We start from the raw sequence: 24323 nt of genomic DNA, 5'->3' as shown, positions 1-24323 counted from the left end.
TCATTCAAACGTCATCATAATCTTCACGAGATTTTTTTGCAATTGCATCGAAGAAAGCTTCTAATTCAGAAGTAAGTCAATTTATTATACTTTCATGTTAAATACTAAAATCTGATTGGTTTAGACGGATTTAACAATCCGTAATGTTACCCTCAGCATTAGCAACACACTTGACAACGGGTAACATCACGAAAATGTCACATGCGTTCAAATGATGCGCGTACGGTTCACCGTAGAATTCTCAAAACGTCGGTTGTGCGTTTAAAAGCCGAATAAACGACGTCAATAAAAGCTTGCGTCCGATGTAGCTTACTTGAAAACAACAAACGACAGACGAAACATCCTTGCGAGTGCAAACTTTAGATGATAAAGGACTTTTTGAGTAGCAAACAAACAATAAAGAAGTTGGTAAATCTTTTCCGAAGCTTTCTTACTGAAAAAAAATAGAAGTTGTTAGTGTGAAAGCTTTCTAAGCGTGGACTTAACGACGATCTCCGAATTTTTTATATGACATCCGAAATCAATAAGACATTCAGTATAATAAAATAAATAGTGCACGTTTTTGAGGGTAACAGTTGAAATTGACACCCCAGGGAAAACCATTGTCAACCTCCGCTGACGCGTCGGTTGACAATGGTTTTCCCTGGGGTGTCAATTTCAACTGTTACCCTCAAAAACGTGCACTATTTATATAATAGTGCTCAAAAGTGTCTCCTTTGCATATTTTTTGAATATTTTTCAATTCTTCAGTCTTTACCCTTTTCTCTGTATAGAAAACGGTTTGAATTTATTTTAATCTAAAGATGCTGACTTAATGCTTAGAAAAAGAAGAAAACATTTTGTACTTTCTTGTCCAATTTAGTTTTCAGGGCCATGGAATATTCTCAAAATTATCTCGGATCAGTCTTCACTAAAAGAGGCATAAAAAGATCATATTCACAGCGTCATCTCATTTTGATTAGAATCAGATTGTCTGCTTGTCTTATTTTACATATGTCTCATTTCAAATATTTTTTCTCACCCTTACGTCATGTTCCTTCCAAACAGTGTATACGTTTATATATGAATACCTGTCTCAGATATGCATGATTTAAATGAAATTGATGTATATAGCATGGTAGCCAAAAGTGTATTATCCTACCTACCTACCAATCCTCTTCCCAGTGGAGCATAAGGTCAACACAAGACCTCGCCAGTCAGCTCTCTTCTTGGCAATGGTCTCTGCCTCTCCCCAAGTCAGGTGAAGGTCTCTCAGTTCACCCTCGACAAGACAGTCGATATACTACTTTAATATAGTAATATACTACTTTATCAATTAAAAACACACTTTTCCATGAGATTTTGTTTGATTTCAATAAATGCCAATGGAAATGGAGATTTTGTTAAAAATATGGTTACAAGCATTGATGTTTTTTTTTTTCAATTTTCGATAGACGTTGTTGCTATTCCTTTTTAAAATACATGTACCTACAGACATTTTTATAAATATTGTAAACTTAAGTTTATTTTTTGGTTGCTAGTCTCTATTTTGATTAAAAATATTTTTTTTCTCCTTTCAAAGCAAGACGTAAAACTGACTAATATCAGCTTATATACATCGAAATTAAGAACATCTCGCTACGGTGTGCATACTACTGTACATGTAGATATATCAAAAGTTGCTGCCTCTGTAGTTCTTAAATTAAACTTTCAAGTGCAATGAATTCAAAGAATTAGCGATATCAGAGACAACAATTATCATATTATGTAAATGAAATCAGCAGTGATTATAGACAACAAACAGATCGCTTAAATAGAAGTCATTTAATTTTTATTTTGTACACATGCACCCTCAAAATTCTCTTCAGAAACTTGTGGTTAAGAAAATTAATTGGTGCTAAGCTTAATTTTTTTTATTAACTACCGCAAGTATACATAAATTTCAGCTTTAGACAAATACCCACACTCAGTTCGAAATGGTCCATGATACATGTACCTATCATAACAGCAAAAATCACATACACTTATATTTACTGTGAAAGTTGTTTATGGGAAAAGGTGAAGTAGGGATAGGGCTAGGGGTGGAAGTGTGGGAGTTCAGCGGAAAAAAATGTAGGGGTGGAAGTGTGGGAGTTCAGCGGAAAAAAATGTTCGGTTATGAATGATAAACAACAATACGTACATGCTTAAAAAGTACATGTATATCTGAAATCAATGAATAAGTACAATAATGTCGCTAAAAAGGACAGAATAATATTTTTTTTCAATATTTTGAAAATGTTTTATGATACAAATAGACAAATGAATTTTATGAAGACATAAAAGTAGAGGTAAAGTTTGGCATAAGATAATTTATCTTCAATCATAAGTTGTATTATCGAAGTTTTAAAGCTGCATAATGAGTCAAAACCATGTGTTTCTTTTAAGAAAATTGTATCACAAAACAAAAAATTTCTGTGAAATATGAATATAGCAAAGTTTTGACAACTAAACTGCACTGTATAAGTGCCGGAAAAACAAATGTATCTTTCGCTTTGTTTTTATCGTCAATGTCAACAAAGTCAAGGTCACGCGTCCTTTATTTTTACCGTGAAACTTGTAAACAACATTGAATTGGAGCAAGCAGAAGTAAGGAATAAGTTATGATCATCTTTTTTGAAGATTGCATCAAAATTCTCAGTCATCCGACATTTATATCTATGGAATTGATTCAATTGAAACCATGGTAAATTCTTCAACTTTTCAGCGCATGCGTACAATAGAGAGGAAGAAGTGAAGCAATATTTTTGTGATGGGTTATACGAAGATTTTTTTTGCTTTTATTTTTCTCCATTAAATTAGATTTTTTAGGTTCTGAAACCTGTAATTTTCTGAAACCTAATATCTTCAAGAACAGAACAAAATTTGCATGTGTCATGCAAAAATTCTACTGTTGTCAATTTTCCAGTTTGTCCGTCACAGTGTTGCTTTAATGAAGAAAAGTATAAGCTATGGGTCTACCGATGTCAATTTACATGTCTTGATATGGATAGATTTCCAATTACATGTAATTAATAATCAATCATATATCTGTAAAGAATTTGTGTTTTAAAATTTTATTTCCTCTTGCTTCCTGACTTTTAAGTTTATTTTAATGCATTCGTATACTTATAATTAAAGCATTTGTGCAAAAACATACCACTTTAATTTTCAACAGAATACCTTTGAAAGATGAAGAACAATAAAACCTTTAAAAAATTCTCTTTAATGAATTAACTTTACACGACGTGCGCAATGAAGACAATGATATGACATAAAAATATCGATGTGTATTACATAAGAAAATGCTTGTGAATGTCCCTTTGGTCTTAAGCTGCTGCCGGACCGGTGACTTCCGGTTCCAAAATAACTAAATCGACAACAAAGACTTCCGGTTTGGGTACGTCGATTTTCGGCTCAAACTTTTGTGTTTGTACAGATGAGCTGGGCAAATCTCTTTCAGGTAAGTAGAAAGATAAAGTCATAAGGAAGAGAGCCATTGCATAGACGCCAGTGGTGAAGAAAAATGCAATATTGTTGTTCCCAGCAGTTCGACATATCATCTCTATAAATATAATGATCAGGAATATAATGAATTGAAAAAAAAAATAAATTGGCAAGAAATACGAAACTTTACTATATTGGAGTGAATAGTAAGTTTTCATTTTGAATGGTGAAAATCAGTAATGTACAATTATTATCCTGATAAAGTGGATAAGCCGTTGTATGGATTTTTCTTCTTATCTGAGTTATTAGCAACACGAGTTATTAAAATTCTATGAAATCTCTGTTATGTTAAACATGTCTGATCCCTAACAAAAATGTGCTATAGTTAAGAATAGTGTACAATATTTAACTGTAATAAATACTTTGATTTACTAAGAAACTTTACTCTAGAACTTGTTTTGAAAAATACGTTCTATTTCCACTATGGAAGAGTTATTCTTCCTAGTGCGCTCTTTTGAGAAAAAGTCGGAAAATGTACAAATCTCGCGGGATTTCTGGGACAAACGTAACATAAACATGTAAACAATATATTGAATGTCGATGAACAATTCCTAAGAAAATGCCAATGGAATATTTTATTGTTGTGGACTTTATATTCATCAAGAGTAGGAATGACAATGATATAAATTTATATCTATTGTTGATCGTATGTATCTAGTTATCGTATGGTACATCGAAATACAATACACATGCCTCGGAAATGTCGGATTTTTTTATTAATGGATAATAAATTTAGGGTTCTCGATCTCTTACATATGTCTTTAAGTTCTTCTATTCTTTAATTGGAATGACAAATACATTTAACATTTAAAATTGGATTGAGATTGGCATGTTTTGTATTATCCGCAACGCCATGCTGTCCCAGTCAGACGATCAAATGCGCCTCTAATTTTGAAGAGTTCACTAATGGAAATAGAAAGTATTAAGAGCCCTAATATTCCCTGAAATACATATCAATAATGTGATTCTTGTAAAATAATATGTAAATTTACAAGTAATATTTATTTTCATATTGAAAAAAGTTGATTCTGGAAATTAAAAAAAAAAAAAATAACGATAATTCATATAAAAAATACTTTGATAAACTATAGTAAAAACTTTGATTTACTATAATAGTGAAAACTTTGATACAATAATAAACTATTATATAGTTAATTATAATTTACTATAGTAATTTTTTGTTAGCGATGCCTTAAGTTATTGCCTGATTTTAATAATCGTCCTTTTGTCTGTCTAGCTGTCCCTTTCTCTATATGTTTGTAAATAGATGTACTTAAAATTGTGTCTTCTACCATTTTTACCTGTTTACAATAAACCTTCAAAAAACTGTTGACTACAACAATGTAAAAATATGTCGTAATATCTGCCGTGTGCATAGTTTATGTCACCATAAGCGTAGCTGTTTTGTTAATCCAGTGTTCTTTTACAAACGTTTCCCCATGCAAAAATTCCCCTGGGAAGATTTGCTATGTGGCAAATTTTAACCCGGATTCTCTGCAAAACAGCAATTATTCCCCCGACGGAAAAAAGCTACACTAAAAATCTTACCATTAAAAAAATAGTCATAAAGCAAAATTATATCACTTTGTTGCATTTTTTGCGATAGAGTAGACCCCACAATTTTAGTTGTATCCGGAGTTCGCTTTGCTTACGTAACTTTACGATAGTCATTTCTACAATTGAAGAATTCTCTATGCCTTTTATGAATCACTTTCTCGGAAATCATTCTTTGTACAACCTGTTATAACTAACTTAAAAGACGAGCTCTTGTTGACATAACAAAAAATTGCAACATCTGTTATGCGCATATTAATTAACCTGTAAAATTCAGATTATGATTAACCGTTGGAAATATCCAATATAATAAATTATGATAATAAAAAATCAGTTCAAGTCGTGACCATGCCCATTTAACAATACATGTAAAATTCAAACCGAAACTATAAAAGTAGGAAGGTCGGCTATGCGGAATTTTTTATATAACAGAACGTTCCATATTTGGGAAATTTACTTTTATTATATTGCAATTTTATACTGGATGTTCTTTGCCATGGGGGAAGTTTAGCTCTACAACACCTGATGCTGGCAAAGGGATGTAAATGACAGGAACACGCCATTTTATTATACTGTTTGTCAACTCGAAGAAACTTAAATAACAGTGCCAACGAACCATGCACTTATTCTGGTACAGCAATATGTCATATTGGGGAATACATCTGGCCTATTCAAATATATTCATAAATAATCTAAATTATTAAAAAAGAAAAATCTCGTTGAACTCAAGACCTACTGAGAAGCAAAAGACTCGTATTTATTACTACCAAATTGATTGCATATTAACGACCTAAAAATATTGTGGGTTTTCTAATTATCACTGTCTTCATATAAATTTCAAATTACACGAGGTAGAGCTACATGTATGTACATTATATTTACCGCCGGTATATAACTTAATAAAATAGAGTTTTGTTATTACCAGCTTATATGCAAAGCCCCTTTCGTAAAACAGTCTATTTAAGAAATTGAGTTAACACTTTCTGTAATTCATAGTATTCTGAAAATAGAATATTTTTAAATTCTAAAGTGGCAATACCTGTAATTGGGATTCCAATTAAGGCTCCGATACCTTGCTGAAGAGCTGTTATAGATAAGCTACTAGGTAACCTGTCCACTCCCAACATTCCCATAAGTAATGTAGGTATCTCTGTGATGGTGATTCCTGTTGTAGAAAGAACATAAAAGTTTTAAGATCATCCTTTGAAAACAAAGGAAACGAAACACCCAACTTACTCGGACCGTCGGCTCCAGTGGAGGACTGTAAAATGAAATAAAGAATATTCATGGACTAGTATGGTTGGCGTATAATAAGAGGCTACTCACGTCTCGAGTTATAACCTATTAACTCATGTAACACAGGTACATGAATTTCCACTCTGCTTTATGCCAGTTTAATTATTCATGGCATTCTTTGGAGGCTAGAAAAGAAACGGAATTATAATTGTAGGTACCTGAGGATGATTATTATGAAATTAATCTGACGTTTTTTCTTCGGCCGCACTGAAAAAGAGTCATATTAATTTTGGCACATACAAAAACTATTGACATGAATTTTATTCAACCATTTCAAAGAGGTTGAAAAAGTTCTGTTTTGGCATATTTTAGATTATTGAAGAAATCATCAAAATAATATTTATTTTTGGTTTCAATCACAAAATATGTTTCCCTTCCCAACAGTTGTTTTACTTGAGGGATTGCATCAAAGACAATGGAAAGTAAATTTTAGAACTTTTCTACGTTACCTGAGCTTGCACCAAGCACCACTGAACAGACCAATATTAAAGGGAAGGAGGACGAAATGGCAACCGGAAGTGTGGACAGGGTAGCCAGGAATACAGCACCAAGATATGCTCGGGTACGAACACACGGAAACCTCGCCGAGAACCATCCGAATGTTATTCGTGCTACTGAACTTCCTACTCCAAGTGATGTTATGAAAAGAGCAGACGACTGCTCCGAGAAGCCTTCCTCTTCTCCTTTGATTGGCAAGTAAGTGAAAGGCACGGCATACCCAATGTTGAATAAAAGGTGTGCCGTTACAAATAAAACAAACTTATGCGATTTGAAAAGGTTAAAGTCAAAAAGTTCTGCAGTGGAACATTTCTTTTCCGATGCCTTTTCTGTGAAAGAACATTTTAAATATATCAAAAAAAAATAATAAAAATAAAAAAAAGCAGACGCTTTTTTGAAAAGTCTATGCACATTTTGTACAAGTAACATTTATCTGTATAATAAACTATTTGAACAAAATTAACCCCTTTTAGATAACCCCCTATAGTGGTTTTAGATATGACTTCCAGTGTTTAATATTTGGATTAATTCCGTGGTTGTAATAAGTTTTTGATGACTCTGAGGTCGCAAATCTTTGTACCTACTTTGCAACTGAAATTTGGTCGGTCGGAGTAGCAAGGAAACTACGATGGTATTTAAGCAAATAGCCGAACACAGAAGAAAGGCTCCCTTAACGCCAAAGGTTGCGTGCAGGTAAACAAAAAATGGCGGGAATCCTATCATACCGACACCAGCACCAGATAGACAAATTCCCATAGCAAGAGGAAACTTCTGCACAAAATATCCTTTGAGTAAGATTGTGGAGGAGAATTCGGCTAAATTCATGCCGATTCCTGCAAAATACATGAAAAATTATAACCTACATAGATTTAATTATGTCACATATAGACCGTTTTGAAGTTACGTGTTTTCCTTTTCTAACATTAAAAAAGAAACAAATACCCACAGGAACATACCAGGAATAACTCCAAGACACAAAATCAACGCGGGAACTGACGAAGTAAAGGCTGCGCAGAAGAATCCTAGACTGATTAATAGATTCCCGATGATAACCAGTATTCTACAGGATACCAGCTGCGTCAGGATGGACACAAATGGTGCTGGAACGAAGACAATCTTTATAAAGAAAATCTTAATTTTCGTAGAATGGTAAAAGCACAACTGATATATAAACGTTTAGTTTTTTTTCATTACACACGAGTAAATTCTAGTATTTTCAATTTTCTCTGAGTTTATGAAATGTACAATCAACGGAGCTGTTTATGCCAAAATACGTTTATAGCAAGGCATAAAAGATATTTCTATGACACAAGTACAGAGTATCCCCCGCGTTCACTTCTTTTCTTGTAAGAATATATTTTCATGTAGCTGGGTAACAGACAACGAAATTGGTAGACTTTAAGTCACCCGAGTTCCACTTGTGACATTGCTTTTCGGTTTTTGTCCATCGTCAATAAACTTTGAAGGAAGAAACAAATTCCAAAATTCAATTTATCTTAAAAGAATTTTTCTTCGGACCTGACCATCTAGTATACAGTCAGGTGATACAATGTGATAGTGATCGGTGGTTCTTCTACTAAAATTTTGAAAATAACATCCTCTGGATCCAGAATTTCGAAACATTAGATAATATGAACTTCAGGTTTTGGAGTGTTCAAACAATGATTCTTTCAAAATCAAATTAAATATTTAAAGCAAATATTCATATGTACACAAATAGCATAGGTATTTTATGTATTTAATATGATAAAAAGCAGAAAACCCATAAACGCAACAGGGAAAAATTCGTGTTTGCTTGGTCAAGAGCTTAGAGTTTAAAACACTTTGAAAAATCAGGATACTCAAGTATTTACTCAACAAAGTTAATTAAATGTACATAGCTTAGAATATTGCATGTTTATCTTAGATTTAAATAAAGAGTTCCATAAAAGAGGTTTCGTAGAGATTTTTCCATATATGAATTAAAACTTTGTTTCGGTCAATCGAGCTTTAACTACAACGTCTTGCTAAGTTCTTGTAGTCATACTACCTGAGAGCATACAGAGTCCGACCATCAAAGAACCAATCCAACCGATCACCGCCAGGTCAGCAGACGTCGACTTGACCAGTTCAGTGTGAATTATTCCAGTTGTCCCTTGTATTCCGACATGGATTACGTAGATAAAAAACACAGCTACTACTACTATCCACCCATATCCGCCCTCTGATCTGCTTATCTGCGCTAACATCACTCAGCAGACGATGTAGATGTATATGTCTTTTTAAAATATCCTGCGCATATATACTAAGCATTACGTGCTGTGAATATATTTTAGGAATTATCATTGTTTAAAAGGTAGTGAGTTTGCATTTATCGACCGAGTTCAACGACTTATTTGACCATCCTAGGCATTGAAAAGACAAGAGGTCCATGAGCCACAACGCTTACCTGAGTATCTATACTGTGGCCCCTTTTGTTAATCAGCAGATTCTTTTTCCTATATATTCTCATGTAAAATTTCATCACTCTTTATAGTCCCAGCTTATTCCCGGAGGTAATGATTTGAACAAACTTGAATCTACACTATCTGTTTGTTTTTTTTAAATAAATATGACTATTCAGGACTTTCCTGTTCCTGGGAAAAAGATTTTTAAAGATTTTTCTATGTTACACTTTGATCATCCATTGTGGCTACACCCTCCCCACAGGGGTCATGATTAGAACAAACCTGAATATAGACTACCTGTGGATGCTTACCTATAAATATGACTGATCATGGCTTTGGTGTTCTTCATCAGAAGATTTTTTAAAGATTTCTTCTAAGTATTCTATGGAAAACTTTGATCGCCCATAGTGGCCACACCCTACCCCCGGGGGTCATGATTTGAACAAACTTTAATCTACACAACCTGAAGATGCTTCTATATGAATATGACTGTTCATGGCCACACCCTACCCCCAGAGGTCATGATTTGAACAAACTAAAACCAACGCTGCCTATGGATGTCTTCATATAAATATGACTGATCTTGGCTTTGGTGTTCTTCAGAAGAGGATTTTAAAATTTTTTTACCATATATACCCATGTACAACTTTGATCGCCCGTAGTTGCCGCAACCTACCCCCGGGGGTCATGATTTGAATAAATTTGAATCTGCACTAATGTCAGGAAGCTTTCAAATAATTTTCATCTTTTCTAGCCCAGTGGTTCCTGGTAAGAAGATTTTTAAATGACTGCGCCCATTTTTTTTTTTTACCTTTTCTTAATTATCTCCCCTTGGAAGACTGCGTGGTCCTTCATTTGAATAAACTTGAATCCCCTTCACCAAAGGATACTCTGTGCTAAGTTTAGTTGAAATTGGCCCAGTGGTGAAGAAGACAAAATTGTAAAAAGTTAACGTCGACAGCGACAGACAACTATGGAGGGTAATCGTGTTCAAAAATCCAGACTTGTAAGTTTGTAAATCCAAACATGTAAGTTTGTAAATCCAAACTTGTAATCGTATCAGTTTCATAGTCTACGTATGTAAGTAGGTAATTCCGACATCCTAACATGTAGTTCCGAACATACAACTGTGTTGACTTTGAGTATATACTATGAATGTGTGTATTTTTGATGTTGTAAACTTCGCGCTCTGAAGAAAACACAAAGACAATTGACAAGTCTACAAATGTAAAGTCTACATGATTGTCGAATTTAGATAATGAGAAACTATGGAGGGGCATCAGTGCCACATTTTATCCTCTTTTTTTTATTATAACTTCTTCTTCCAACTGAAATAAATTATTTAGATTTTATTTCTTTTTTTTTATTCTAACTTCCAATTTTATATTAATATTTTCATTTGAATTTCTTATTTAATTTTAATTCTAACTTTTTGTTTAATATATGTTCCAATTTTATTTGCCAGTATGTACTATACCAATAAAATAAGGAGCAATTTCTGATTGTGCCCCCTCAATAATTTTGTCGGTATATAAATACATAAGAGAAGAAATAAGGCTAATTTATCGTTGTGCCCCCTTAACAGGAATGTCTCATTTTGGTGGGGGGTGGGGTGGGTGGGTGGGAGAGAAGCTTATCAAAAAATTTTTGTTTTGTGCCCACTGCTCCACCCCCACCCAATGAAAATGCTTCCTTCGGGCCTGAAAACGAGAGAAAACAAGCAAGAATGATATCATATGGTTTTTAAAGTAAAAAAAAATATGTTCCAGGGAAATGTTTCTACTCTTCGTAGCTAGATTGTTCGCCAAGATCTCTGTGTACTTATAGATAAGAGGTCGTAGCGCCCCTTTTCGTTTAAATTTTATTCGGATTTCTTAGTTTAACTCTGTAAGTTCTACTTTCTAAAACAAACTATCGATTTTGCTTATAGTTGTTACCAGAGGCGTAGTCACAAACTTAAAATTGGGGGGGGGGGGCTTAAATCCAAGAAAGATGTAAAACGTGTAATATAAAGATATTAGCAATTTCACTTTGAGGGGGCACAACCATACATTCCTTGACAAGCAAAAAAAAAAAAAAAAAAAAAAAAAAGGCATCAGACGTTATTATTGAGGAAGCACAATCATATAGTCGCTATGTTTTCTATAGTATTCTATATATCGGCAAAATTATTAGGGGGCATGCCCCCCCCCCCCCCGATTCCTACGGCCAACGGCCATGATTAAGATGTAAAACATGTAACATCAAGCCCCTGTCTAAGCTAGTTGAATGAGAGGACTTCAAATAGTGCACTTAAAGTTGATTGACATTCATCATAGGTATACCGAAATCAGAATCTCCAATACTGCAGCTATCTTGTAGAAATTACTAATTTTGATGAGATTCGGATTTGCTAGGATATATTCTAAAGTATATTACATTACTATTACTTCAAGAGAAATGCTTACTCAGTTGTTACTGAAAATAAAATAAATTTGCCATAAAATGAGGTTTAATATAATTTCAACATAGCTGTGATTTTGTTCTACATTAAGTGGGGGGGGGGCAGACATACTCTTGCCCCCCCCCCCGTGACTTCGCCCCTGGTTGTTACCAAAAAAAGTATCAAGTTACGTAAAGTGAAACAGAATTGAGATAATTTTAAGATAGAATCAAAATACGAAAGGAATCAAAATTGCCATAATAAAATAAAATAAAACTGGAAAATATATCCCAGTCAAAAAAAAAAAAAAAAAAAAAAAAAAAAAAAAAAAAAAAAATCCAACCCAGAAATTTCTTGACAAGCAAAAAAAAAAAAGTAAACTCCTTTCCCAAGCATGAAAAACCTATTTCGCGCGCGCTCGCTTGTGTGTGTGTGTGTTGGGGGAGGGGGGGGGGAGGTAAGTCGTCAACTTAACACAGATCAGCGTTTTCGAGGGGGGTCCAAGGTCACTTTTAGTTCGTTTAGTAATTAATAAGTCTGCAAATTTCAGGGGGAGGGGGGGGGGTGCGGACCCCCTTCTAGATCCGCGCCTTCAAGAAGTAAGAATTAAAATAAGAAATAAAAAACGAAGAATTTAATTTGGAAAACAAAAAGTTAGAATAAAAAAAAAGAAAATAAGAACATTTAAAAATAATTGTGGCACTGATGCCCCTCCATAATTTCTCATTATGTAAATTCGACAATCATGTAGACTTTACATTTGTAGACTTGTCAATTGTCTTTGTGTTTTATTCAGAGCGCGGAAATATAAATTCCGGAAAACCATGTTTACAACATAAAACACACACACACACACACACACACACACATTCATAGTATAAATTCAAAGTCAACACAGTTGTATGTTCGAAACTACATGCTAGGATGTCGGAATTACCTACTTACATATGTAGCCTATGAAACTGATACGATTACAAGTTTGGATTTACAAACTTACAATTTTGGATTTACAAACTTGCAAGTCTGGACTTTTGAACACGATTACCCTCCATAGACAACGGGCAAATTTTTATCAGAAAAGCTCACTTTAGCCTTCGGCACAGGTGAGCAAAAAATACGCAATACCTTTTATTTAACTTTAAGTTCTGTATAAGTGTATATTTTTAGATACTGTTTCAGGTTTACCGAAATAAGATCAAAATTTTATAAGGAGTACAAATAGCTGAACAATAGCTAGTCAGTATATAAAATATTATTTACTGAAATAGACTTTATTAATTGTTACAACTGTTTATTTCAAAAAGTAACGAAGGATATTGCTCTTATCATAAATACAGACATAGAACAAAATATATTTACCGCTTTAGTTTTCCTGGTTTTATTCAAACCTGAGTACGAATGCACAGCAGTGATCTTTTAAACTCATTCATGACTATGAGTGCCTCCATTAAACTGTTAATTTGCTGCTAAGATGCAACATCTTCTATCATACCCGATTTATCATACATTTTTGTACTACAACTCTACAAAAGCATGTATGCCTCTAATGAGCTTCTTTGTTTTGTATTGTTTTGTATCTATTCTAGGTTTTTTTATCTATAGAATTTGTAATTTTGTGTGAAAAGAAAATTCATACTTTCTCTATTCAATTAAAAATTGACTCTGATAACATGTTTACATACCAAATCAGTTATTATGTTTTGCGTATTTATGAAATATTCTAAATGTTGATATCAGTATCTAACACCGGAAAGTATAATTTATCTGTGCATATTGCAACAGTAAATGATTTAAAAAATTCATAGACGTCCATAACATCAAGCTGCCACTGGTCTGTTGATTTCCAGATCCAATAACGTGATTTTGGACTCGAACTTTTGATCTTCAGTTTTTGTTAAAGCTTTATCAGGCAAGTAAAAGGACAAGACCATAAGGATAAAAGCCATCGCATACATGATAGAGGTGAAGAAAAAGGCAACATTGTTGTCCCCAGCAATCCGACATATCATCTCTGAAAGTGCAAAGAAAATTTTATTGTCCCATTATGGAATAACCACCAGCAACAAATCACTTCAATGTTTGTTTAGCGAATTTTTCACTCATATGGAGACGCCACCACTTGCTGGTGGAGAGCTGCAAATTTTTAGACCTTTACTCGGCACTCAGGGCCATTGAGCAATGAGGGATCTTTTTCTTGCCAGCACCTACTGCGACCTTGGACCTCGGTTTATACGGTCTCATTCGAAGGACCGGTCTGTACGTCCCGCCGTGGGATTCGAACCCGCGATGCACATGTAAGGTTCAACAGCAAAGGCTCTAACCACTGCGCCACGTGGGCAACAATGAAACTTGGCAATAAGCCTAGACGGTCATTAAAGGAAATAAAGGGTTTAACCAAAAAAGAATATTTTTTGTAGGAACAATGCGTTTTAAATATTTGAGAAACTTATCCCGCATGGGATCTGCAACCCGGACTCAATGGATTTAAATAGCTCAATTACAGAAATGGGCTAACTACATTTTTATCATGCAAAGCAATATGTTTTTCATAAAGCTGGTCTCAAGATCATATAATTTAGAACAGTCTTATTAAGTTTAATTTAAATTTTAATCTGTGCAAAGTTTGGATTAATATTGAAAATATCATCATGAATTTGTATTTTAATATTTTACAAACATGAACCTTCCAGCATTTTGGTCTTGGCCGGGGGGTACGGGTGGGTGTCTGAACAAGTTCTTTTTAATATAAAACATTTTCAATGTATGACCAACTTAGTTCCACCCTGGAACCAGGGGACATGATTTCAAATTAAAACAAATTATTGCATATTATGATTGTAAAAAAAAAATTAGCCATCTACGAGATGTTCAGAAATTAATCATGCAAAATTATTACTAAACAACGTTCACTTAATGAACAATTAAACTAAGTAAATACATGAAACTAATAGTTGTTCTTAACTCTTGACTGATATATATTTCAGAGAAGCTGGAATTAAGTAGAGGCTGCACGACAATGATGTAAGGAAACTGAGAGTTAAGTAGGTCACCTAAGTGACTCTCCTCAATTTTGATTATCTCAAATTATATTCTGAAAGGACTTGCTCATAAACACCCAAATTTAGTCAAATCAATTTTCAGACCTGTTTACCCAAATTGTTGTCTCTCAGTATTTTTCATTAGATTTGTCAGTGAGATTTGGCATTTGCCCGTAAGATTTCACTTTTCGTCGACTGTACATATATTACTAGAAAACAACTGCATTTCTGATTACCAAAACATGGTTTAATAACAAAGCAAATCGTCATACACTGCTCTCTTTTGAGTGATTTCTGTCATTTTTTTAAACCACCGCGTTTTGGGAACTTAAATGTTTGAAAATTTTCTCTTCTTTAGAAACAGATAACGAAAACTAATTGCTAAAATTCATATGAACGGATTTCCGTATTTTCGTTATAGCAAAACGTAAGACGTATTTTGGACTGAAAATCCGTACAAAATACGGTGAAATCGTAAGAGTAAACAGGTCTGAATTTTTTTTATTCATCCGATCATTACATGAATTATATTTTTTTCATACATAAAAAGAAAGTTTTATTTACAAGGTAAAAGAGGCGTGAATATACTTGAAACAGGTAACATTTATACGTAATCAAGGAAATTGCGAAACATTTTAAAGTTTAGTATTCAATTATTTTACCTGCAAGTGGAATTCCTATAAGGGACCCGATTCCCTGCTGCATAGCTGCTATAGAAAGACTGCTAGGAAACCTGTCCACTCCCAACATCCCAAGAAATACTGAAGGGATTTCTGTATGGGTGATTCCTGAAAAGGAATGCAATAGGTATTCGGATTTTAGTCTACCTGTAAGGAACCCTACTCCCAGAAGCCCCCCCCCCCCGAAAAAAAAACAATAAAATTTTTCAGCCAAAAATGATATAAAATAAGAAATAAATATTGTACTGAATGTATCCATAGGGCCAGACACTTTCAATTCTGAAAAGAAAAAAAAAAACAATAAAGAGGCAAGAGGCAAAAACAGAGGAGGTGACGGAGTGAGATGGTATGAACGGAACAGATCAAGAACAAATAATCAGGAAAGTATTTACTCCAGCTTTTTCCTTTTACATACTTCATAAAATACAGAAAAAGTAAAGAATCTACGACTAAACATGTTTTCCACTGAATAGCCATGAACAACTTAAATTTTCATCAAAACAACTTATTTATAACGTAAGTTTTTTTCCCCAATAAACACTAAGCTTGCCTCAGCAGTAAAAATATTCTTGCGCTCATACAATTATTATTAGCTGAAATAATGGAGCCCTATACAGTTTTTCTTATACATGTATGATGTATTTGGGAGAGGGATTAAATTCCATACGGTAACCGTAATGGTAGTGCAAAAATATTTTTTCCTACGACTTCAGGCGAAATAAATTTTGAATTTTTTTTAATGAAACTTTCTTCAAATAAGATGATGATGATATACATGATCAACATAGTCGCCCTTTAAACGGTAAATAAAATCAGCATTAATTTAATGTTCATGTTTTTCAATCGTCGTCTCCAGCTGCCATGACAGATTTTCGCGTGAATGCTTGATATTTAGGTTTGCTTGTTACAGAAAATATCGATGTAGATAAATGATATTGCCGTATCAGCAAAAACATCGATAAATAAATGCATTCGAGAAGGATTTTTTTAAAAAAATATACGTTGATATTTAAGAAATCTCTGTCTAGTTTGTTGGGTGTCCAAGGCATTAACAACAGTTGGAAACATAGGATAGTTTGCCTAAATTATCCCACGTTTCCTGTTGTCGTTAATGTCCCTGGTACCCAACAAACAAGAAAGCGGTTCCTTATGTATACATATATATGTGAAAAAATGTAATTACATGTATAAATCAAAAATGCTTTCTAATCGAATTGGAATAGACGAAGCATTCCATGTTAATTTCCATAGTCCACTGACGTCAGACACAATGACAAGCATTTTTGGCTCATGACCATAAGAGAAATTTACATGCAGTTGCAAATATTAAGCAATATTTACATTTCCAAATTTTTTTCCTTCAGATTCTTTGCAAATTAGAAAAAGTTCATGTACTCATGAACTACCGTGGGGTGAGTAAGAATATTTCCATTGTGATGTGACTGAAGTCAAAAAATAGTGCAAACTTTTTTTTCAAAAATGATCATTGGATGACAAAAATATGTGGCAAGTTATCAGAAAAATAATGTAAATATAAGAGATAAATTTAATTTTTGAGAATTCATGAGGTACATGAACTACAACACTTCACGCCTGCATATTTATCATGAAGCGTTAATGTGTGAAACACTCAAAAATTAAATTCATCTCTTAAATTAACACACTTAACTTACAAAGAGTTATTGTAGAGAAAATGGTTGGAAATGTAAATATTTATGAAATAAGGGATCCCTGTATTCAGTTACAAGATCAGTCCCCTCATCCCAAAATAAAGCAATCAAGGTCAGTACACATGGCGGACAATTCAAGTTTTGACGTGGACATTAAAAAAAAAAAATCCAATATATGGACAAGTTTATAATTTCTTATAATCGTGTTATTTTTGGAAATAAATTAGGGAAAAAAGATATAATTTCCTTGTTACTGAGATTTCATAAGAACTGAGTTCGGTATGAACGAATTTTACTGTATTTACATAGATGTCATTTCTTTTCAGATTCTATTGAACAAAATTAAGAGTCACGTCACTATGAGCTATACCCAGTGAGGTACCGTATAATTATATTGAAATCATATTGCCCCTTACTTGTCAAAAGTATGAAAATAGACAGTTTGTTAAAATTTCTGTGCATTTCAATTAAATAAAAGAATGGTTGAAAAAATGCTTTTCAGTTTACCTGAACATGCGCCAAACACCGCTGAACAAGCGATGATTATTGGATAGGAGCGAGAGAATGCCACCGGAAGTAACGTCAGGATCGCTGTGAACACAACACCAAGATATGCTCGAGTCCGAAGTGCAGGAAACTTCGTCGAGAACCATCCGAATGCTATTCTTGCTATTGAACTTCCGGCTCCCAAGGACGTTATGAATAGGGCAGACGACTGCTCCGAGAAGCCCTCCTCCTCTCCTTTGATTGGCAAGTATGTGAAAGGAGCGGCATAACCAGTGTTGAACAGAAGATGAGCCGTCACAAACAAAACAAAGTTATGCGATTTAAAAAGGCTAAAGTCAAATAGTTCTGTTATTAAAAATCTCTTTTCCGATCGTTTTTCTATAAAAGAACGTTGAATAATTTTATCAATGCCAGCTGACTTAAACATACTGTGGAATCATCATTGCTTATTGGCGACCAATGTTCGTGGTTTTCGTGGGTCACCCTTACAAACGAATTTACATCTTCACGAACAATTTTTCTGTCAAGGTGTTGATTCATTTCATTTGTATGAAAATACATGAAATAACGACCCCACGAACAATAAGATTTGCTTGCCCACGAACATTGACTGCTCTGGAATTTTACAAATATGGACTGACTCTAACAGACTTAAAGAGACATAATGAGTCAAAATCATGTTTCTTTTATGACATTTGTATCATAAAATGAAAGATTAAAAAAATACAAGTTGCGGTCCTTAAAAAAGAACTGCAATACGTGCACCATATGCATGCGTTTCTAACAAAAATCCGGAGAAAAGTTTCTTAGTTGTATTAAAACTGTATATATATTATAGATTTCTTTTATCTTGGTCTGAAAGACTGAAACATTTTTCAATAATCATGAAGTCTTATTGCATATTAAGCTGTAATAAAAAATAACAACACGGCCTTAATATTAAATTGTTGATCTTGGTATCTGTTATTATAAATCAGCCTTGACCATTAACCTCAAAATTTAAAAAAAAAGGTTACTCCTCGCTTCATTTTATCATTCTCTGTAAATTGTTTGACCATGCTTTTCCCATTTTAATTGGTAAAACAATTATATACTATACAGCATACATTTTTATACTAGAACAAGAATATTAATACATGTATATTTATTTACTATTAAGATACATTTGAATGAGAGGAGATTTTGAGCCAGTCCTTACCAATTAATACTATAGTAAACTTTAGTTAACTACAGTTAACTATAGTATCAAAGCAAAAACTTTGAAACTTTGATTTAATTTAGTAAAAACTTTGAAACTTTGATTAACTATAGTGAAAACTTAAAAACTTTGATTAACTTTAGTAAAACTTTGCAAATTTGATCTACCATGGTGAAAACTTCGAAATTTTGATTCACTAATGTGAAAACTTTGAATAACTATACACCAGTGGAATTAGGTTTTGGAAACCCACTCTTGACATTTTATGAAATTCATGGTCAAAATTCATAAAAGCTTCTGTGAACTTTTTTATAACCCCCCCCCCCCCAACAAAAATTGAAGTACAAAGAAATGAATTTTAATGTGAGGTTGTCTCTTGCGCCGATAGATAAGCAACATTTATTCAGATGTTTTAAAGTTCATGCTGATGTAGCATAATTTTTTTTTATGAAGAAAGGAAAATAAGATATTTAAAAAATGAAATTCGAGTCATTTAGAACCAAAATACCTGCTCAATCGACTTTAAAAAACATGTATTTTCTTAATTTTTAAATGTAAATATTGCATTTCAATTAACTATTTTGTAAATCCAAATTCTAATTTAAGATCTACAACAACTCTCACCCCCCCCCCTCAAAAAAAACAAAACAACCCCCCCCAAAAAAAACAAACAAACAAACAAACAAAACAAAAACAAAACAAAAAAAACAACAACAAAAAACGGCAAAATAAGCAATAAATTATTAAAATACTTTAAGAGGATGATAAACTACAGTGAAAACTTTGGAACTTTGATTTACTTTAGTAAACTGTGATAAACTATAGTTTACTATAGTATTTTTTGTTAAGGAGTATATGCTAATAAATATATACCTAAGGTATTCAGAATTATTGTTATCACATGGCATCAATGCGTTAAGTTGATCACGTAAAATAGCGCGAATTGTCTTTGTGAATGTGACGAGTTGTCCCGATAGGAGTTTCATCCGGTTTCACCTTGCATTTATACAGAGTTTTTTCTGCGTGGACCTCAGGGTCCACACAATGAGTATAGCGGAATTTTGAAAAACTGCACTATAAAGCATGCAAAGGGAGGAAAAACAAAGGTTGTATCTGCTGCATCGTTGCTAACGTGTATTTCAAGATCACGCGACTTTTTATGTATAGGGGAAATGCCGGAAACTGTGCATTCTTTGAGAGCAAAAAACTGAACAAGAATCGTAAGCCCGATATTATTTTTTTTCTCTCAAAGAACACAGTTTAAGTACTTTCCCCTAGTTAAAACACGATTTTTGAGAATCAACAACCATCCCCTCCATTCCCCGCGCAAAAAATGAAGAAAACTGGTTTTGTATTCGGAATCAATGATGGTACCATATACATATGTAGGCAATATTAAGTTCATTGTTTATTGAATGGATAGTCACATGTATGTAAAGAGATGTAAAGCCTTTTGTTGAATAGCAATAATTATTATGTCCCATTTTGTCTGAAAATGGACAGTTGCAGATACACAATTATATGTTATTCAAAATCAGTTTGTCGTTTGTTTTGGAGAGGTAAATTTGTCTTTCTCCGAGGAAGAGAGTAAAATTTGGACAGAATCAAATTATGTCTCTGTATCTTTTTAAGATAAAAAGTTAAATATTTTTATTTTTAAAATAAAATGTTTGTACTTACTTCGAGTTTGAAATTTGCTTGGTTTGGATAAGCAGGAAAATACGACACAATTCAAACAAATGCCTGAACATAAAAGGAAGGATCCCTTTAATCCAAAAGTTGTGTGTAAGTAAACATAAAATGGCGGGAAACTTATCATACCCACACCAGCGCCAGCCAGGCAAATTCCCCAAGCAAGGGACATTTTTTGCACAAAATATCCTTTCAAAATTATTGTTGATGAAAACATCACTAAATTCATACCAATACCTGCAAAAACGATTAATTTTATAAACCGCTATTTAAATTAGCAATTATAAAATCTGAAAAGCGAGTTTACATAGAAACTACAGGCACTCTTTGCAGATACAGTAGAACCTGCTGAAAACGAAGTCAGATAAAAAGAAAGGTCTGTATAAAGGAAGTATTCATTTTAACACTTTCTTGTGTAGATATGAAGAATTTCGATTATTCTTAAAAAAGAACATTACATATCCCCAGGACTTCCTTTAAAGCAAGTTTAACTAATATACAAAATTTTTATTTCATTATCAACATTATAACTTACCTGGAAGAATCCCCAGGCACAAAATCAGCACCGGAACTGAAGAGATAAAGGCTGCGCAGAGGAACCCCACACTAATCAATATATTTCCGGTTATAATTAGTAACCTGCAAGGTACCAGTTCCGTTAGGATGGACACAAGTGGTGCTGAAATGGAAATCAAGTAATTCTAAACGAGAACACCTCCACATAAGTCTAAACAACAAAATGAATAAATCGTGAACAAATTATTCTTACGAAAGTAAGACAATATTACATAAGTTATACTAATTACCCTTAAAAAATTTACTATAGGTAACTATAGTTTACTATTATAATTGCTTTGAAGTGCAAAAACTAGCACTTTCCCATATAATCCTATACTAAATGTACCTGTATTTTGAGAGGGTCCCTGATAAATAAACAGACAATAGATTTTCCCTAAACTTCGTTTGCACACTGAAGTCAATGTCTCTTACATATGATATAAATTTATAGAGTTTTTCTATTGTAGTTTTCACACAGTAAACCCCCACTTGTCTCCCTGAACTGTGGCTTGGATGGATTATTAGTACAAGGTTACGTTTTTCCTTAATCCGAAGAGTGGCTTGAAAATAATTATACCAAGTGCACTTTATCAATGATACAAAAAGTCATCGATGTTTAAAATAATTTTACTGTTTTTTTTCTGGATTATTTTCCAGGCTATTTCTTATATTCGCCTGTGATGACTCTCACCTGAAAGTGTATTAAGTCCAGTCATTAAAGAGCCGATCCAGCCAATCACAGCCAGATCAGCGGAGGTGGTCTTGACCAGTTCACTGTGGATTATCCCGGTCGCTCCCCGTATCCCTATATGAATTACGAAGGTAGAAAACACTGCGGCTACCACTACCCACCCATACCCACCCTCTGGTCGATTTCCTTCCGGTGACATCATACGGCAGAATGTATCCATGTTATTGCATAACATTATCACACCTAAAAATAAACAAGACACTAGTTATTTCAACCCCTATATTGAGGAATATGGCTCGGAAAAAGGACACAACAATCCAGAAAATACATTTATTCCATATTTTCCCCTAAAATTTCAAATTAAAATACCTCAACAGGAGAACATAAGATTGATCCTCATGGCTTTGGTCTACATCAAAAAATATTTTGAAAGATAAAAACTAAATTCTGCCCTTTGTAGATACTAGTACACAGGGAGTTCATATACCACAAAGCCCATTCCTTGTCTTCCTGTAATGTGATCAATGTTTGAAGCACTACTGTTAATACACTGTACTTTAATGAGAGGTAAAGGAAAGGCTTGGTAGAACATTTACTGGAACCCGCAAAACATATGAAACTTTTAATACATTAACACAATGCTGCAATACAGCAGTTATCATATGACTCAATTACTAACGATATAGTTTATATTTGCTAACAATATGAAATTTCTTAACAATCACATCAGACAAAATACCTTATGTGAATTTAACCAAGTCCTTGAAGGATAAAGAAGAGTATATGTGTACAAGACCAATGATATATATACATGTATTACACATTGATTCTTGATCTTGGAAGGTTTTTCAACATGGTAAAAATGCATGATGTATTAATGCAACATATTTTGCATTTGACATGTTTCACTTTCTTTCTGCACGCTGAGTGCCTCAAGTAAAAATTTCAAAAATGTTTTACAAAATATCAGCGTTATAAATGTACGTTTCTACTCAATTGATGTTTTATGTAGTATATTTAAGTTTTTATTGCTGTTTGTAGTCTTTTAAATGGCTTTTGTCTGAGTGAATATTGATATCAGTGAAATATGAAGATAACAAACAGTATTCAAGCTCAAAGTCCATTTAAACAATACAAATCGGAAGCAGAGCAAACACGGACCTCCAAAAACATCAGAGAGGGGATCAGGTACCATGGAGGAGTGAACAATCCCTGCCTACCAGTCACACCCGCTGTGGGCTCCTTGTCATGATTGGGAAAAAACGGAAAAATCCGTATACATCTTAGTGTGTAAATAATGACCTAATTAGTATGAAGAACGTCAGTCAGCATTCGACTTAATGATAGGTTATATTTGCTCATGGTCATTGTATCCACCATAAAAACCTGATGAAATGATGACTTTAAACGAGACTGTTGATATCCTTGTTTCATCAACTTGTTTGTAAATAGCTTGTCTCGTTTTAGAAATTGTTCATACGTAGAGCTTCATCTTGCGTATCGAACTGGGAGACAAAAACCCCACATGCAGGTGATAAGGATATATTGCTACATAAGAAAGGGAAGCTGACGATTGGAAAATTGAAGTCATTACGTTTATCATAAAGCTTTGTAATTAGGTTACCATTAAAGTCTTTTCTAATAAAAAAAAATCCAAATATGAAACAGATGTGTCAGACTCTGTGGTATCTTTTATTTCAAGCTCATTGGGGTATATCGAGTCGACATATGGATGCAAGTAACTATTGTTCTTGATAATACGTCGTCGATAAATCTAAATGTCTAGTTGAAGCTTAAAGCCAAACCACTGTGTTTCCTTCTTTTCATGTAGAAGTTTTTGAATAAATTCTGCTTCATATGAAAACAAGAATAGATCTGCTAATAAGGGGACGCAATTGGTACCTATGGGAATTCCAACAGATTGGTGGGAGATATGATCTCCAAGTACTACATGTATGTTGTCAAAGAAGAAGGACGAAATAATGAATTCAAGTTCAAGTTCAAGTTCAATTTATTCACCCAAACCAAAATATTAGTACATGGGGTTCATGAATAACATATATACATTATATACAATCTGGTCAGAGGTACATATACAAAACAAAAAACATGACAGATGATTGAAAAAGAAAATAAATAAATAAGAGAGGGGAAACTATATCAAGGAGGACAGACAGCATCATAATTTTTTAAGATAAACATACATAGTTTTTTTCAGCATTTTTTCGTTTTTGGTTGACATTAGTTCCATGAATTTAATAACATTAGGTCTGTGGGGATAATAATTGCCCAGGTAATTTTTTCTTACATAAGCTAAGTTTTACATTCTAAGATATAATGAAATTCATCAGCAGTTTGAGTATTATTACAAAGTTCCATATTCTATCACACAGTGGTATACCATACCATCTTCCAATCTCTACTGGCAGATAATGATTTGCAGTTCGAAATTTTATAAATATTTTTTCTAAATTTAGGAAATAACTTATCAATATAATGTTCAGATCCAAAGTTTTGTTTAAAGATTCTGTAAATCTGTCCTTTTGAAGAATTATTTACGTCACTCTAGACCACTTTTGAATAAATTGA

At 33.4% G+C, this 24323-nt stretch overlaps 2 protein-coding genes across 3 annotated transcripts; both read right to left on the bottom strand.

Moving 5' to 3' along the window:
* Positions 1-3214: 3214 nt before the first annotated feature.
* Positions 3215-9121, bottom strand: LOC133189083 (monocarboxylate transporter 13-like). 2 transcript variants are annotated; one of them, XM_061324513.1, is made up of 6 exons: positions 8882-9121; positions 7809-7952; positions 7437-7685; positions 6804-7181; positions 6098-6223; positions 3215-3562 (listed from the first exon to the last, which is right to left on the bottom strand). In XM_061324513.1, the coding sequence occupies exons 1-6, from the start codon at positions 9078-9080 to the stop codon at positions 3327-3329; spliced, it is 1332 nt and encodes a 443-aa protein (XP_061180497.1). In that variant the 5' UTR covers positions 9081-9121; the 3' UTR covers positions 3215-3326. The 2 variants fall into 2 exon arrangements, with proteins under 2 accessions (XP_061180497.1, XP_061180498.1); XM_061324514.1 differs by lacking the exon at positions 7809-7952 and having other exon boundaries at positions 8882-9119.
* A 4396-nt stretch (positions 9122-13517) lies between these two features.
* LOC133188291 (monocarboxylate transporter 2-like) lies at positions 13518-21954 on the bottom strand. The gene is made up of 6 exons (XM_061323661.1): positions 21735-21954; positions 21021-21164; positions 20474-20722; positions 17596-17973; positions 15401-15526; positions 13518-13711 (listed from the first exon to the last, which is right to left on the bottom strand). Exons 1-6 carry the CDS (start codon positions 21952-21954, stop codon positions 13518-13520), a joined length of 1311 nt encoding a protein of 436 aa, XP_061179645.1.
* Between the last annotated feature and the right edge of the window lie 2369 nt (positions 21955-24323).

This window comes from Saccostrea echinata, unplaced genomic scaffold (assembly GCF_033153115.1).
Source record: "Saccostrea echinata isolate AGI-Se365-2 ecotype Australia unplaced genomic scaffold, CSIRO_AGI_Sech_v1 ptg000016l, whole genome shotgun sequence".
Classification (NCBI taxonomy): domain Eukaryota; kingdom Metazoa; phylum Mollusca; class Bivalvia; order Ostreida; family Ostreidae; genus Saccostrea; species Saccostrea echinata.
The sequence above is the reverse complement of the archived record's forward strand: the minus strand, read 5'-3'. Positions and strand labels throughout refer to the sequence as shown.